At 38.7% G+C, this 16,633-nt stretch overlaps 1 protein-coding gene across 5 annotated transcripts in view; it reads right to left on the reverse strand.

The window, feature by feature from the left end:
- PDSS2 (decaprenyl diphosphate synthase subunit 2) overlaps positions 1 to 16,633 on the reverse strand; it is a 125,338-nt gene that overhangs the window by 63,767 nt on the left and 44,938 nt on the right. For 4 of the 5 annotated variants that reach the window (XM_026119884.2, XM_026119883.2, XM_026119886.2 and 1 more), the window contains exon 2: positions 7,968 to 8,099. The exons of the other annotated variant lie outside the window; for it this stretch is intronic. In XM_026119884.2, coding sequence (XP_025975669.1) covers positions 7,968 to 8,099 — 132 coding nt within the window. The remainder of the gene's footprint in view (positions 1 to 7,967; positions 8,100 to 16,633) is intronic. 5 annotated transcript variants of the gene reach the window in all.

Below are 16,633 nucleotides of genomic sequence, written 5' to 3' on the forward strand. Positions count from 1 at the left end.
GGGATGTCCTGCCATAGGAAGGCTGTGCTAGGTCCTGCTGCCACCAGTTCACCTGGCGGCTCTTTGAAAAGTTCCCACCAGGGTGAAAGGCAGGACTGTGATGTTCACAGAGCTGCTACTGTCTCGCTGCCGAATGTCATCAGCACTGCTTGAATTTCATATATTACGCTGCAAATTGCAGCAGTCCAGCAGTCATTTTGCAAACATTTTGCTATAGCCATAGCAGGAAGCTCCAGGAACAGGACCAGATAGACAGCACTATGGTTTCTCCAAGGTAAGCCATCCCTACTGATAATTCTAAGATGCTGAAAATTATTGCCTTAAAAAGAAATTAAAAAATAAACAAAAAAACCTCAAAACCATCTCCCCTCCCCAAAAACAAAAAACCCCAAACCTCGGTAATGTACAGACTGAGTTTATCTTGCTTAGTTATCTGGTGCTAAACAGACTTGTTTCGAACAAGATTTTACTCTGTATTTCTCCACAGTCTTCGATAAGCTCTACTGCAGTGCCTTCTGATTTATTCTGTACTGTATGGAGACAGGCCTTCCTTTTCTTATTCAACATGTAATTGCCGTATTTGCACATGCTGTGTATGTTGAAAACAATAAAAAGTTAATGGAGAAAAGTACTGGTTGTAATGAATTAGTAATACTGTTAGATATGTATTTAGAGTTGATTTTTTTGTTGTGGGTGGAAGATGATCAATAGGAATATGTAATCAAGTTGTATGTGCTTTTCATCTCCTGAGACTTGACTTGTAAATGAGATGAAGCATCTCAAAGGATTTACCCTGGGTAGCAAAAACGAAACAGAATAATTTAAAATAATCGCTTAGATTTTCTTTTAATAGAATCTAAGGAAAAATCCACCAAGGTTTGGGAAACAAAACTATGCATTCCTTAAAGATTATGAGAGACATCAATGGTCATATTTTGAGATTATGTTCCAAACAAATAATTTTGTCAAGAACATCATATTACTTAAAGTAAATGGATATTGAATATTTACAGCTATGTGTTTTCTCTACCAGTTAATTAGCTAAGCTTCAAAAGCACATGCTAGTTGGGATACTGCACCTTTGCTGAAAGCCAGCCTTCCAGAAGATAGGAATAAGAAGTCTAAGTCCCAAAGGAAATCATTTTTATGATAAAGAGTCCCAATATGCCTCAGTAAAGGTGAGGATTGATTGTTATAGCCTATTGTTACTATAATTAGAAGTCAAACACCAATTAGCACTTCCATTAATAAGATTAATCTCTGCAATATCTGCAGCTGAGACTCAGGGCTTGTGTGGAATAAACCAGTGTGAATTTAAAGTGTAATAGCTATTCTGCACCAAAGCTCCCAATTTGAATACTTACACCATACAAAAGAAAAAAAGCTCTGCCTTCTTAGAGTTTTGTTCAAGTTCCTACATACACCACTGGTCTTACTACATCTTTCTCATTTCTTGCTTTTTACTTTGTTTAAACATGTTCTATCATGATTTACACCTTTGATGGGGATAAGTAAAATGCAGCAGGAAGTTTCCCAGACTCTAGTTCCCAGCCGCTCCCTCTGCATTGCAACAAGTCAGGGAAAAAAATCTAATTTTGTTTTGTTTTACTGGTAAATTCAGGCAAGTAGTAATGAAAAAAAGCTTCTTGCAAATACAGACGTACTCTTCACATGACAGTACAGGAGTCCATTGTAAAGTTGGGCATCATTTACTGCAAAATATGGAAGTAAGAAACAGTCAAATTCAAATCTTCCAAATACTATAGTTCAGAGTACAGAACTGAAAAAAAGGGGTGAGGCCAGAAGATGAGATGAAAAGTCATATGCTTATGTTTTACTTTTGTAGGTACCAAAAATCACGTGAGCTCTATCTTTTACAATAATCCTCAAATAGAATTTGTCCATAGAAGAAACTATACTAGTTTTAATAAAAAGCTGAAAGCTTGTCCATGCAAGGTAAAAAGGCAGCTTTTACAAAATTTAGTAGCTAACAGGTCAAGGCAACTTCTAAGTGTCACTGCATTAACAATAAAATTAATCTTAGCTACACTAAAATTTACTAATGTTTGCCATGGCTGATTAGCCTAGAGGCTTTGTAATGGATTTGTATTTTTCTTTCTTCCTTTTAAAGAGAGACTATTTGGTTTCCTTGAATAGGCCTATTAATTAAACAAATACAGATTTACATACAGGCACTCGCATTTCATTTCCAAAGCATTTAAAACATCACTTAAAAAAAATACAAACATCTTTAAGACAATCTACAGTATAAAGAATTTGCTGGAAATGTTTACTGATGAGCAGAGCAAATGAAGGGAGAGGTTATACAGTAAAAGACTTCCTCTGCCAGAGTAACTGTTATCTGGTCCTAAACCAGAAAGCAGGCCTTTGCTGTTGTAATTATCTGCTCCAAATGGAGATGCGACAACAGCCTTATGAGTCAAGAACAGAAGTCTCATCTCTCAGCTCTTCAGTCCCATTCACAGGGACAGGACTGAAGTTACTTACCAATAGTTGGAGCTCTCTGGAAGGCAGAGCCAAAGGTGCACATCCACACAGAGTATTTATGCTGCGTATCATTTGAAGTGGGACACCTTTGTATTCTCTCAGTCTCAAGAGAAGGTGCGCTCATACCTCACAAGCCATTACACTAATTATGCAAAAGCAGAATATTGCCATTTCAGTTCCCTCTCATCCATAAAATCCCAGTTCAACAGCAGTCCAGGACAGACACAGAAGGCAAGTCAACAAATCAATGTCAATTTGCGTAAATCTGTGCAGACTGCAAATCTCAAAAGCACTCTAATAATATCATCTCTGTACCTTTGACTAAACTAGTTCATATCTGTCTTCACGGTTTGCAGGACTCATGGAGACAGCTTGATCGTCTTTCACACATATACGTCAATTAAAGACTGTTCTAAAAAACACATCACCACCTCTGTAATGCTATGGCGTAGGGTTTAGTGAAAGAACGGGTAGAGCTGCAGATGGCTAGCTGTCAGCTATGAGGAATGGGAAAGATTTCTAGCATCCCCACCAATACACAACGACTTTTGGTGGAATACCCCCAAGGCAGACAAGAGCTTTACACTTCTGTTCTCATAGTAGGCCTTCAAACAGCTCATATTACTAATTTTCAAAATAGGGGGGAGTAAAGTTTTTCTTTGGATATTTCAACTCTCAGCAAACAACCTTAAGGACACCTAACAGGCTAGGTTCTAACAACATCAGTGCGGCTTCTTGATTTTAAGCATGTGAACTACAGCATTAAACACAGAGCAAGAGGCTAAAGGCAGGGGAAGGGGAGTTCGCCCATGTGTTTAAACCACATTTTGGTTATTAACACCTTGGGGAAAAGACTATTTCCCAGAAAGACCTGACCTTCATGAAGAGAACTAGATGGAGTCTGACCTCATAGCTGACCCTGCTTTGAGCAGGAGGCTGGACTACACACCTGCTGAAACCCCTTCCAATTTGAATTATCGTATGAACCTAGAGGTATTATCAGCAGCATGTGGTTTAGCCTGGATGGAAGATCTAGAGGCCTTATCTGAAGATGATGTAAAACTCTTTGGAATCTAGGGGAAGGAAATTGAGCCAAGGCAAAGCTCTGTTTTCATATATAGCAAAGAAAAGCTCTAAGCAAACTAGATGGAATCACAAAAAGACAGAGCAGTATGTCCTCTCATTCATTCTGTCTCAGCATCTTCAGAATGACACCTGCCCCATCCTGACTGTCGTGGAACTGGAGCAACATCCACAGAAAAAGCAATCAATGGATGAACGTTCTTTAGCATCACTTGCCTTTTAAGCTACATGAGGAATTTATTAGTCAATATATAGAGCCAAGTAAATTCCTCAGTCTCCAGCCAGTAGTGAACAGTAATGTCAGACAGGAACAGCAAAAGAAATCCCTCTGGGTCTTTACTGAGCAGACCCAGTCTTTGTATTTTCAGCTGTGAATCAGGCTTCAGGTATAAAGCATCAAGCAGTAAGTGTTCAGAAACCATATGGTTGTGGAGGTTCAATTAAAAAAAAAATCTCACTTCCAGTAGCAGAGTAAAGGAACAGCAAAGCTGCATGCTTGACTATCCAAATGAGTTTTGCTCTTAAAGAAGGCAATGCAGAAAGTATCAGACGCTAATATAATCACAAGATATGAGTCTCAAAGGTCTTATGGAGCTCTGGGCTCCAGTGTCACATCTAAGGTGTCCTCTGATACTATCAGCTTTTAGCATGATAAATTATAATTATTCAGATTCAGCATAAAACCAAATGTGAGTTCTGTTCTCTCTTCAGGAGAGGAAGAATAGCAGTTCCAAGGGAACATAGGGCACACTTTGGTTGAGTACAGGCAGTGACATCAACCTTTACGTGATACTGCTGACACACACTGCAGTGAGCATGGTACCTCATCACTACATTTACCATGGTTCTGCAGCCAAAGAAATTGTTTCCTAAAGTGTAGGACATTGGCAGAAAGTTCCAGCTTTAGGAAACCTGTTCAGCAGCTGAAACAGGGCTGTTAAACATGCTTCTACTTATCCTCTTCAGGGATCACCGGTGCTGGTAAAGCCATGAAGGTCTGCGCCAATAGGAATAGAGTCAGGTTTCTGGCAACCTGACAGGGAGATGGCAGTACAGAGCAAAGTTCACCAAGCAGACTTCTGTGACACTTATCTTCAGCATGGCTCCTAAGGCAACCAGCAGTTACTATCCTTGCATATAATACCCTCTACCCCAGCTCAATGTGGGCAAATCAGGTCTCCTGCAAATTATGAGGTGCTATAGCTGAAGACAATGCTGGCCATAGGCATCATCATATCACTACATAGCCCTATTCCTATAACTACCTAAACTGTAATCCCCATTACTCTGGCAAGGATCCCTCTCCAGCAGGAGCATCAGTTTTGCTCCATTGTGTACCAGTCAAGAACAGATGCACTAGATAATCTATTTTTATACATTCGGATCAATTGCCCAAAGCACTGACACAACCAGAGATCAGAAGAACAGAAAAAATGAAGTTTTGGACTATTCCAAATTCAGTTCTCAATGGTTTTCTGTTTTAATTACGGTTATTGTACTGCTTGTTTATACTTTGATTCAAGAATATGAAATGCGGAAGAAAAGGTTATGAAAAATATGCCTCATTCCAAGAGGAAAAAAGTCCATCACATTTTTTCATGTTTTTTTTTTCCCCCTGAGTTAAATAATTATGGCAGTACTACTTCTCTCCTGCATCTTCCTGTTCACAGATTATACTTTTACTGCAGTACCAGATATAATGGACCGATGCAAACTGGCTATCCACTGTGGCACTGAAGATTTAAAGAGAGCAGAGGAGCTGATTCCAACACAAACAGTGGGAAAAAGAAAGATGGGGCTGGTGTAATCACCGACGAGTACTGGAACAACTTTGCTCACGCTAGGATTTCAGGAATGCCATTAATTAATCACCACTAACTACTCTAAGATCAAGTGAGCCATATCCAATAGCTAACAGTCCACAATATAATGTTCACAGCACACAAATATCAGGCAATGAAGATGCTCATTACAGTGCCAGAAATAATATTTCCAGCAAAATATTTATACATGAAGATGAAGTAATTATATGGCATGGCAACAAAAAGGGCTGCATAGTTTACAGCTGAAATGAAAATCTCTAAGAATCTATTTCCAAAAAATACTTTCCAAAGCTGGAGAAGCATACGAACAATAAAGGAGTAAGTGCATTTCTTTGGATCACTGAGGGATATACTATGCCTTTGATATATATCTCTAATATATACACCATATATAATTACACTGTAACTAAGATAGCAGACAAAAATGCACTAATGGAAAATGCCTTTTGGTTCCTATTCAGCAGAAGGCAGTTTCTAAAACATTATTTGTAATACATAAAACAATCACAAAGGCCCTTTAAGATCACAGTTTTACAGACTGCCTGATCTCTTAGTTTTATACCAGTAATCAAAATTAGAAACAAGACCCACTGTGTATTTGGAAAAGCACACAGTCACAAACTCATTAAAAAAGAAAGTAGCCCAAAATCAAAAGTAAATCTCGCTGTGACGTCAGTGGAGTGCAAGAACCGGCCCACTACAGCACAAAATGGTACAATGCACCAGCATTTTACTAGATGCCAAGTTTGTCCACATTCACACCACACTACGGATTTAAAGTTTCACTGAAAATTTATTTGACTTAATAACTCCATTGTTATCACTTTTGCAGAGAGTACTGAATCTTAAACACGCTGTGTGGGAGTGTTGAAAACTTTCTGGAGTGCCTTGGTAACTCTAACATAAATATTATAATGGTTATTAACTTGTGCTTAAACTTAGATTTTGAGCTGGTTTAACTGGCATAGCTCCAATAACGTCCATTTATACCAACTGGCTCATTATTAACTCAATGTTTTAGTTGCTCCTAATAAATACTTCCACTAGCCACCTTTCTAATGGCGGTTTTAATTGCTCAAAAGTTATCTCCATGCTCAGAATCATCATACCCAAAAACTTAGCTGTCAAAAATAATGCTTTTTGTCTCTTTTTATAGGGCACATTTAAGATGAGCTTTTTTTCATCATTTACAAAACAAACTACAATACCTCCTGCATTATAATTAACTAACTAGAATTACACTTTCATACAGCATCATTTGCATATAAATATAAAATTTTTTACAACCCTACGGGGACATTAAGGACAAAACCAAACAAGAATGGAATTAAACAGCTAAAAGAACAACACAGCCCCTCCGTAACAAATTATATTTTTGCCTTCTTTCTTTCTTACTGTCATCTCTGTCCTTCCCAATTCAGATACATTTTCTTTCTCTCTTTCTCTCTTTATTCATCCCCTCACCCTTGCCCCCTCTGCATTCCCTCTCCCCCCCCACCTTAAGATATTATATATAATAAAGGGCTTCATTTGTTCTGATCTTATCAATTTTACAATGCTATCTCCACACTTCTACAACAGATCAGGATACAAACAGGCCACTAAGTTTGTGTATCTTCATTTAATAGATCACAGTGATCAAAAACAATTAACTGAAAATGCAGAAACAGTCTGTTCCCTCAACCAACAATAATCAATTTTTCAAAAGGACTTCAAAAATTGAGATTTTACAATTTTTCAACTAGAACCCACTAACATTACTTATTATTTCAGTGAGACAGTTAATTGTCAACCATACAAAAAAGCAACCACTATTTTTTGATTACTATCATTAGAAGTATTAAATATTTTTATCTGAAGTACTTTAAGAAAATACGTTTGGACTGGATGAAGCTAAATCATCCCAGAGAGAATCTGAGAAAACTTAATGGTAGGTTCAGTAATTCTGCTGTGATACCTGAGAGGTAAAAGCTTTTTATTCTACACTGCTGTTTTAGGGAAAATATTCTCTAAGGGGACTACAGCAAAAATCGTGTGCTCAGTGAAACTAACTGGCATTCCACAAGACTGGCACCTTAATGAAATTTCTAGTAAATAGGTAACCTGAGTGATTTAAAACAAAAATATTTAATTAAAAAAGAAAGAATCTCTAGCATCTTTATATTTTTGATTCCGAGTACCTTTTTACAAAAACTTCCAGATAACTATCTTCATTCAAATGCCTTTGTTTGTTTGTGCCCAGAAACCCAATTAGGATTTGGGCATGGTTATTATAAGAGCTATACAAGGAGCAGGAAATGGTTTTCACTGTGGAAAGCTTATAATAATCCTGAGGGACAAAGCCAGAATAATTAGAGAAGTCATTTCATACACGCGTTCACATCCTTGCTATTTTAAGTTGATTTGCTTTTTCTGTTTTTCAACTTTTGTAATTATGTAAGTACAGATTTTCCTGAGCAGCTATACAGGTGACTTCATGGTGATTTTAGATCATCTTAAAGTTGCTTCATAAATTTAACTTGGTGTATCTCACTAAAGGAAATTACTACATACCTGGAATAAATTCCACTGACCATGTTGTGCTGGAAAGAGAGTTCTGCTGTGCTGGGTCCTGCAGCTTTGGAAATAAGCAATACGACCAAACCTCGCATCTGTAAATTATTCCGGCTATCACACACAAACCCCCTGCAAAAAGGAAAGAAAAACAAGTAGATTTTTCACAGTTCATTTTTACTGGTAATACAGAAGTGGAATAGAATACTTGGACCTCAGGGTGCCATCATTTCATTGAGTCTCTAATATTCGCATCTCCATGGAAATAAGCTACAGTTACTAATCATGATCTTTTGCCATCCTTTACCCATAACTTATAACGAAATATCACTACTACAGATGAAAATAAGTATTCAGGATTAAATCTTGTTTATTTCCAAGGAGTAGAGTACATCCTGCATTTCTGTCAAGATGTCATGAAAGGAGTATTTCAAAAAAATTCAATGTGATATACTGTAACGGGAACATAAGAGACTTCAGTTTGTTTTTTGACATACGAATAAGCCAAAAAGAACCCATATACTTCAAGAAAAGAAAAGAAAAAGAGGAAAAGTATAACCAAGATCTATAATCTTCTGAAATATGAGTGTTTAGATCAGAGTAATTATTAGACTGCACAATAAATGCAGTGTGGCTAAGGATTTTAGGAACAGAATATGCAATAACTGATGAAAAAGGATATAAGAAGTTAAATGAAGTAAAGACAGGCTAATAGCTTGTTTTAAACAAGTGAACTGTTTCAAATACTGTACCTTTAAATTTGGGGTCAGAAGCCCCCCTCCAAAACCATTTCTGTCAAAAGAATTCCTGAAGATGTGCCATCTCGGAAATTCTTATTTTAAAGCAAGTTTTATTTTCTTTTTGGACTGCAGAGTCTCAAATTTCATTCTTCCTGTCCTTGTCAAAGCCACCTTCTACTTCCCATAATCACTAATAAGGCCAAATATTCAGATGAAAGTATGCTATATTCCAGAAACTATTAAATTTGTAAACTAATTTCCAATAAATAAATTGGAGCCCATTTCTCTGATATCAGCCAAACATTTGCTAAACAAATCATAAAAACTACACCACAGATTACTAAGCATTTCAACCCATTTTATTCCAGAATATAACTTTTTATTTTTCAGTGATTAGTGCGAAAAAGAACTGTCTTCAAAACAGCTGAATGAAAATTTAAGTTGTCTATCTTTGAAATATGTTTGGATAAAGAAAACAACGGATGCAACTTGAAGTTCAGTTTGGATTTCTGTTCATTACATGTACACAATTCACCATGCAGACGTATCTTCAATATACTATTTCATTTTCACAGACTTTTTTTTTTTTTTTTTTTAAAAAGCATCATTTAAATAGCATCCTTCCACGCAAAAGTTCTTGTGCTGCTGCAAATAAAACCTTGACTCCCTTTGCTGAGTCTTTACAACTGTTTCTACAGTGCTGGAGAAATGGGTTAACCAAAGTGTCTCTAAAAGATCTCCATGGAGAATAAAGAGCATCTATGTGGGTAGCTAGTGCTGAGCAGCTACTGAACTTGAGATTCACACCTGCAATTCTTCCAGGCTAATATTCTCTTCAAAGAAGCCCGAAGCTCCCGAAGGCTCTCTGGATGCAGCTGCACCCTAGAAAGACTGGTCACCGGTGTCTGACACATGAGGAGGGTGGTATGACCCTCCACCGCAACCCACACCGTGTTTAGCTCTGGTGGGGCCCAATCAGCCAAAGGAAGCTGCAGCTTTTCGTTCTTGCCTTTCTAATCTGTGCACATCCCGTCTGCTTCTTCAGCTGCAGGCTCACTGAGTGGCCCAGGTTAGGTGTGCCGCACCACCAGCCTGGCTGGCTCTACGCCACCATGTTTGTAGCAACCTCAAGAGCCATGGTATTAGAGAAGATGTCGTCAAATTCTGCTAAATTTCTAAAAGACAGCGTAAATTTTGTTTTAAGGACCACGTGGATACCAAACATTTAAAGTCAAACCTGAAATTTAGCCTGAAGCAGCACTAGCCACCCATCTTAATCTGCAATAATGTGATTAAATGTTAATCTCTCTTAACAGAGCGCTAAAGCAAGAATAGAAAATAATGCGTTACCTTGCTAGCTATCTTAAAACTAATCAATCAAAAGGCTTCTGGAAATTATGAGAACATGGATAACTAAAACTTCAGTAAAAGACGTTTAGCATGGACTTTAGCTCCTAGCACACGAGATTCAAATGTAGCATCCTGAGAAGAAACCACATCACAAGCCATCGGCTCTTACTTCTTCTATCCTCCAAGACCCTTTAAAAAAAAAAATGAGTAAAACCAGCATAACAAACAGTGAAAGTAAGGTACTATATAACTTTCCTACAGTGCATAACAATTGATTGTGCAGGATTTCCCAACTCATCAAAACGAGGGAGGCTTGCACAGTCTAAGGACTATACCTGAGAAGAGTCATCGCAGGGCTGTTGACCAGGTACACGGAGAGTGGGATTGTGAAGACAGGGAAAGTTACTTGCCTTTGGCATTCTGCAAATTTGTAACTTATGCACCTTCGTTCTCACTAACTGCACAAATAAATAACTTTTCTTACAATATTGCAATGTGCAGTTAACATAAAACAGTCATGGTAGTTAACCTTTTACAATTTGATAGATTTCCAAAATTAGAGCCACAATGAACATTAAGCCATTCCAAAAAACCCAGCAAACACATATTTGGAAAAATATATACCAAGTAAATATCCTGTATACAGAATTCCTGACTCTTTGTGGTATAAATACCTGTCCGACTTGAGCTTCAGAAGCATACAAGTTATGCAGGTGATGCAACTAAAGGCAAATATAGTCTTCATATTTTCTCAGTGCAATTCACAATTCTATCATTTTAAAAGAAAAGGGGTTTTAGGAAAGAGTTACTGGTACTCTCTTTTTCCACATGCGTGCGCTGCTAAAATCAGAGTGCCATGATACATGAACTTCTCTTTTTAAAATGCGTAACAAATTGTGGTGATATTTTTATAAAATGAGAATATTTTGTTTTTTAATGCCCTGTGCTCAACAGCTTGCCAAGGCATATGATTTTACAGAAAACAGAGGAGAAAGCTATCCAATAGAGGATTACAAAGCACTGGCCTTCAAATGTGCCACGGCCTGGATAGGTACTACTACGAACAAACCACTACAGTGCTTTTACCAGATTCAAACTAGAGGATGAACAGAGGTCATTAGTTAAAAAATAATAATAAGGAACAAGATGTCTGTTGTTTCAACACCTTAATTTGTTCATACAACCTATATGTTACACGAGGCTTGCGTGCAAGTTTAGCCAGGAGTTTCTATATAGATATATCACCAAACCAGTACTCCAAGTCTAATTCTATCCAAAAACATCACTGAAGTTGTGTTACTGACATGTAACATATCCACACTAAAGCAAACCGCATTCGACTTGAAACAAATAAAGCCTACGGTGATCATCCTTTAGACACTAGCAACTACTGCAGCTACTTGACATGGCTTCAGGGGTCACATTCACATTCTGAATTAAGCTCCCAGGAGATGCTCTGCACAAGTAACAGCTACACAAAAGTCTTCCAGATGGTGCAATTAGCCTTGATGGGTATGTGGCAGAAGACAGGTGCCCCTAGGGAAAAAAGTGAACTGAGAGCAACCCAAGTGGAATTGCGCACACAAAAAATACGTGCACCAAGCTGAGACTCGGAAAACCTCTGCTGCACACCATGAGCATATGCATAGGGTTTCCAAAATGACACGTTAGTGTAATTTTCAAGAGACAGCAAGCAAAATTACATACTTCATCCTCGGGGGAACATGTACCAAAAAAGGTAGGCGAGTCAAACACACTGCAACAACCCAGTCTTGCAAAACATTAAGAATTTGGCAAGAAAGCATTCACTCTAGCTCTTATCCACATGACAAAATAGCCTATTTGAAAAGTGGCAGATTCATGGCTTTAAATGCAGAACACCATTTGCAAAAAAAATAACTAAATAAATAAAATAAGAAAGAAAGAAAGAAAAAGAAAATCCCCTTGCAGCACTGGGGAGAGGAGCCTAGCTCCGAAACATGCGCAATGCGACGCCGTACAGCCACAGAAGACTCACACCACCCACTCAGGCAGTGACACTGGCTAATAGCTAATGTGCCACAAATTACACCTCCTACTACCAGAGTCCGTCTGCTGCAGAGAATAAGTCAAGCACACACGAGCCTTCCCTTGAACGCTTTGTGCATTTCCCAACGTTCAGAGCCACTTCAGCAGGCTTTGCAGTTGGAGATTAACCACCGGTAATTTTCAGTGGTTTAACTCCACCAGTAATTCCAATTCTTCATCAGAAAACCTCATAGTATCTATTGTAAGCGCCATTCCTCTTATTGAGCAATCTCGATCAAATACCAGAAAGATTTAAAATTATTTGTGTTAGAGCAGATCATGAGCTGAAAAAACAGCTCACGCCCTCACCGCTTTTTTCATTAAATCCTGTGAAATTAAAGAAAGGCAAGAAACATGACAAATACCATGGTTCCTGTAGGGAAGCGAGTGGACATGGATAAAACAGCATGGTACCAAATAGCAGAAAAAACCATGGGTGACTGTAAAATAAACTGACTCTGAAAGTGGGCAGAACAGAACAGATGGATGTGGAGCAGTGCTAGTTCAAATTTAACTACTAAAAAATACAGACCAATTTTTCAGTCAAAACAACATGACAGGCTCTAACCATTGGCCTGCCGGATAGGAGCCGAAGGGAACAAATCACGATCCTTCCCACCTCCTTCGGGGCCTTGGTGAAGCCGGCCCTTCCTCTCCACTGATTTTACTGCAGGCGTCCCGCCAACAGCAGCAATTGTCTGGTTTGGGTGTCGCAAAAGCTTTGTTTCACTGCAAAGGGGAAAGACGGGAGACAGAGCGGAGAGGCGGGGTGCGCCTCAGCCATTGCCCGCCCGTCCCTGTGCTGGGTGTTGAGTAAAAGGAGGAGGGGAGGAAAAAAAAAAAAATAAAAGTCACCTGTTCACACAGCTCTGATAAAAAGCAGCTGGGAAAAAGTCCGTAATGCGCAACCAAAATCAATTATGCTGATGGAGAAAATTTATAAGCCTAGGATCATGTCAATGAAAACACAGGCTAGTTTTTGGCTGAAATAAAAACTGTTAAGAGAAAAAAACCCCAGCTCTATTCAAACTGACAATCCCAGATGTGATAATGTAAACACAATTTTAAATCTATTACATCCAGGGAAAGTAACACCTACTTTGCTCAGCAGTCAGACAGGTTAGCAGGATATAGTTATGGTTGCAGGTGCAGGGTACATTTAAAAAAAAGATTTTTTTTTTCAAAATTAATTACAATCGACAATTTCAAACCTAGTGCCAGAGGTAAGCCACCGAGCTATTCAGCAAGGCTGTCAGTTCCTTTATTAGAAACGCAGGAGCTCGACCAGCCTCTGGCCTTTTATCCAATTTGCTTTATTAATGACTCGCCAGAAGTAAATAAGAAAAACTCTCCAACATACTCATTTTTTTTAAACAGAAGTTAAACCACTGTATTACATATGCACTTAAATTTGAATCTCATGATTCGCCATAAGACCATACGACCACATTCAAATATGCATACATTTAAATAGTCAAAGCATTCAACTACATATTTGGTGTATGCTAGACAGTCTACAGTTACTTATTTTCACCTGCCATTGAAGTTTCAAGGCTGTATAAAATCTCTCTCTACACAGCACATCTTTAAAATCCATGAAAAATACAAACACTGGTCTGTTGTGACGACTAAGACCCAGATCCATAAAAGGATTAGCCCTGCAGCGTCAAGTGTTTTGAACACAGTTGAGCAGGGGAGATAAGATGAACTTGCTTCATACGGAGAGAAGGGAATTTAAGAATGGGATTCAAAATAATCACTTAGCTATAGGAAATGACCCAAAGAAGGACAGCTCTGAAGCCCATGAGCTACCTGGACTTCAACACATACTGGAGGCTGCAGAGGACCACCTGCAAGCTTCAGAAAGTTACTCCTGGCTTGGACAATTAAATCTCTCTTTGCGTGCTGAAATTAAGGTTTGGGTTCAGAGCAGTTTTTTTAAAAACATGGAAAGGGGTTGTGATGGTGATGAGGCTCCTTTTTTAATAGAACAGTCTAGCAATTAAAATATGTATCCAGTGAGAGACAGTCTGCATCCTGAATCAGGTCAGGCTCAAGGGAATTGAAACTCACACCTCTCACTTTGCAGGAAGGTGTTCTTCCTAGCGAGGCAGACAGCAGGTTACAAGAGATGCCTTTCTAAGCAGCATTTCTGTTCAGCCTGTCGCCACGCAAAAAGAAACACAAGATTTCACAGACAAAGAATGTAAAGGACACAAAAGGCACCATGTAATATAAAGGCACAAAGAACAGAATATGAACATAAAGGCAGAAATACAGTATTTACAGCAGAGTGTGTAATGGCACAAAGAAGTTATAGATGCCTCTCTCTGCAGTAGCTCTTCATCCAAAGAGAAAATACAGCAATTCAGAAGTAGTGTAACCTGTTCACTTATTATATAATGCAACTTCTGAATAACTCTGACCACTACAAGACGTGATACTTGGACAGTTGAGACTAAGCCAAAATGGTAACTCGATCTTGTGCAAGAGGTTGTAGTGCTGGTGAGAAACTTCCCTGAAGACTCTGGGTTCTTGTTTCTACCTCTGTGGCTATATACTTTGTCATAAGGAGTCACTGAATACGTTATACAAGCAAATGTTTTATTTGTGTGTTTCAATCTGGCTAGCAGTCTTAAGGATACTTCGTGAATCACTAACAAGACCGCAAGACGCTCAGTTCAGCCAAAACGGCAGCATTTTTCAGGATGCAGTCAAAGAGCTTTATACATTCAAGAAATTTTACTTGCATCTATGAACTCTCAGACACCTAGCCTGTTGGGGAGAGCAACTAAAGATGACTCAGCCTATACTTAAAACACAGCTTGTATGAAATCTGGGTATTTAAGTGTCCTAGGTTCTGGCTCTACTCAGAAATCCACATAAGGTATATTTAAAAATTTGTTAATATGTTCTTCACAAACTGAGTAGAAACATAGCAATTGCTACCTCAGCTGCTTTCTCTTGGAAGAAGGTTGCAACTTCTAGAATAGAGATTTAAAATCTAGAAAACGTTAATAAATTTACAGCCAGATCATAAGAAACTCATGAAATTTAACAAGGACAAATGCAAAGTCCTGCACCCAGGATGGACTAACCCTCTGTGCACTGACTGGCTCTGCTGAAAAGGCCCCGGGCATCCCAATGGACAGCAGGCCCTGGCAGCAAGGAAGGTGGCTATTTGCCTTTATTCAGCACTTGTTAGACCACATCGGTAATACTGCATCCAGCATAAGAAAAATCTTGATAAACTGGAGTGAGTTCAGCAGAGGGCCTCCGCTCTTGGGATGGTCAGGGCTGAAGCAATTGCCCCTTGAGGAAAGGCTTATGGACCTGGGCTTGTGCAGGACACGCAGTAGCAGCCTTCCAGTATCTATGAGGGGGTTACTATGATGGAGCCAGGCTCTCTACTGCAATGTATGACAGGAGGATGAGACAATGGCCATGAACTGAAACAGCGAAGGGGGGGGGGGGGGGGGGGAAACACCATGGGGATAAGTATACATTGGAACAGGTTATCCAGAGAGGTTTCAGAAGCTCCATTCTTACAGGTTTGCAAGAAAGGCTGGACAAAGCCCTGAACAACCTAGTCTGAATTCAGCGTTGACTCTGCTTTGAGCAGGATGTTGGACTGGAAACCACCTGAATGGTTCCATGAGAATAACAAATAGCCGCTCAGTTTTCACAGGATTTTGCTGAAAAGAAAACATATTTCTTAATTAAAAGTGAAAAATTCCATGCAGAGTTCCATCACTGCACTGCTTGTTAAATGTGACCTTCATGGAGATTCTGTTTCGAAAGCCAGGCTTGGAATGGCAGAAGAGCACAGAACTTGAAGAAGCAAGTTACATCATTCTCAAAACAAATTTATCAGGAGAAAAAAAAAAAACTTAAGGTGTAAAATTTTGAAAGACTTCTAGGAAAAGTCAAGAGTACCCTTCAAAACCAAAAAAGAGACTAGACTCTTCTTGTAGCTGGTTCTTCAGGCTTTTATATATACTCCATATAAGGTATTACTTTCAAAAAGAAAATTCCAACAACCTTTTGAGCTCAGCTATGATTACATAAGATGTTATCTCCTAGGAGATTATAAGGAGTATAAGAAAAAAAAGTGGTGGAGATTTAAGAAAAATCAAATGGGGTCATACAGACCAAGCTTAAGAAACTATGGGTATTTGGGCAGGTACAAAGCACATACTGACGCTTGGCCTTGGTTTCTTGGCAGTTTATGGTATCTTAGTATTTACAGCTTCTAGAAATCCATACAGCCTTAGAATTCCTGAAAGAAAAATGTTTTCCCTGAAGCCTGCACAACCCCACTTAAACATCCATTTCAGTCTACCATCCGTTGCTACTAGATTTACTGTTTCCTAAACACTGGGTTATTTGAATCATTAACATCAAGAGCAAGTGCATATTTGCATAAGTACGTCAGAAGCTCTGTAAAGTAGTATTTCCTTTATGACAGGTCATCTCTTAGGATGAGGAATCAGAAGACCTGCCTTTAAA

The sequence above is a fragment of the Dromaius novaehollandiae genome, chromosome 3 (genome assembly GCF_036370855.1).
Source record: "Dromaius novaehollandiae isolate bDroNov1 chromosome 3, bDroNov1.hap1, whole genome shotgun sequence".
NCBI classification, from domain to species: Eukaryota; Metazoa; Chordata; class Aves; order Casuariiformes; family Dromaiidae; genus Dromaius; species Dromaius novaehollandiae.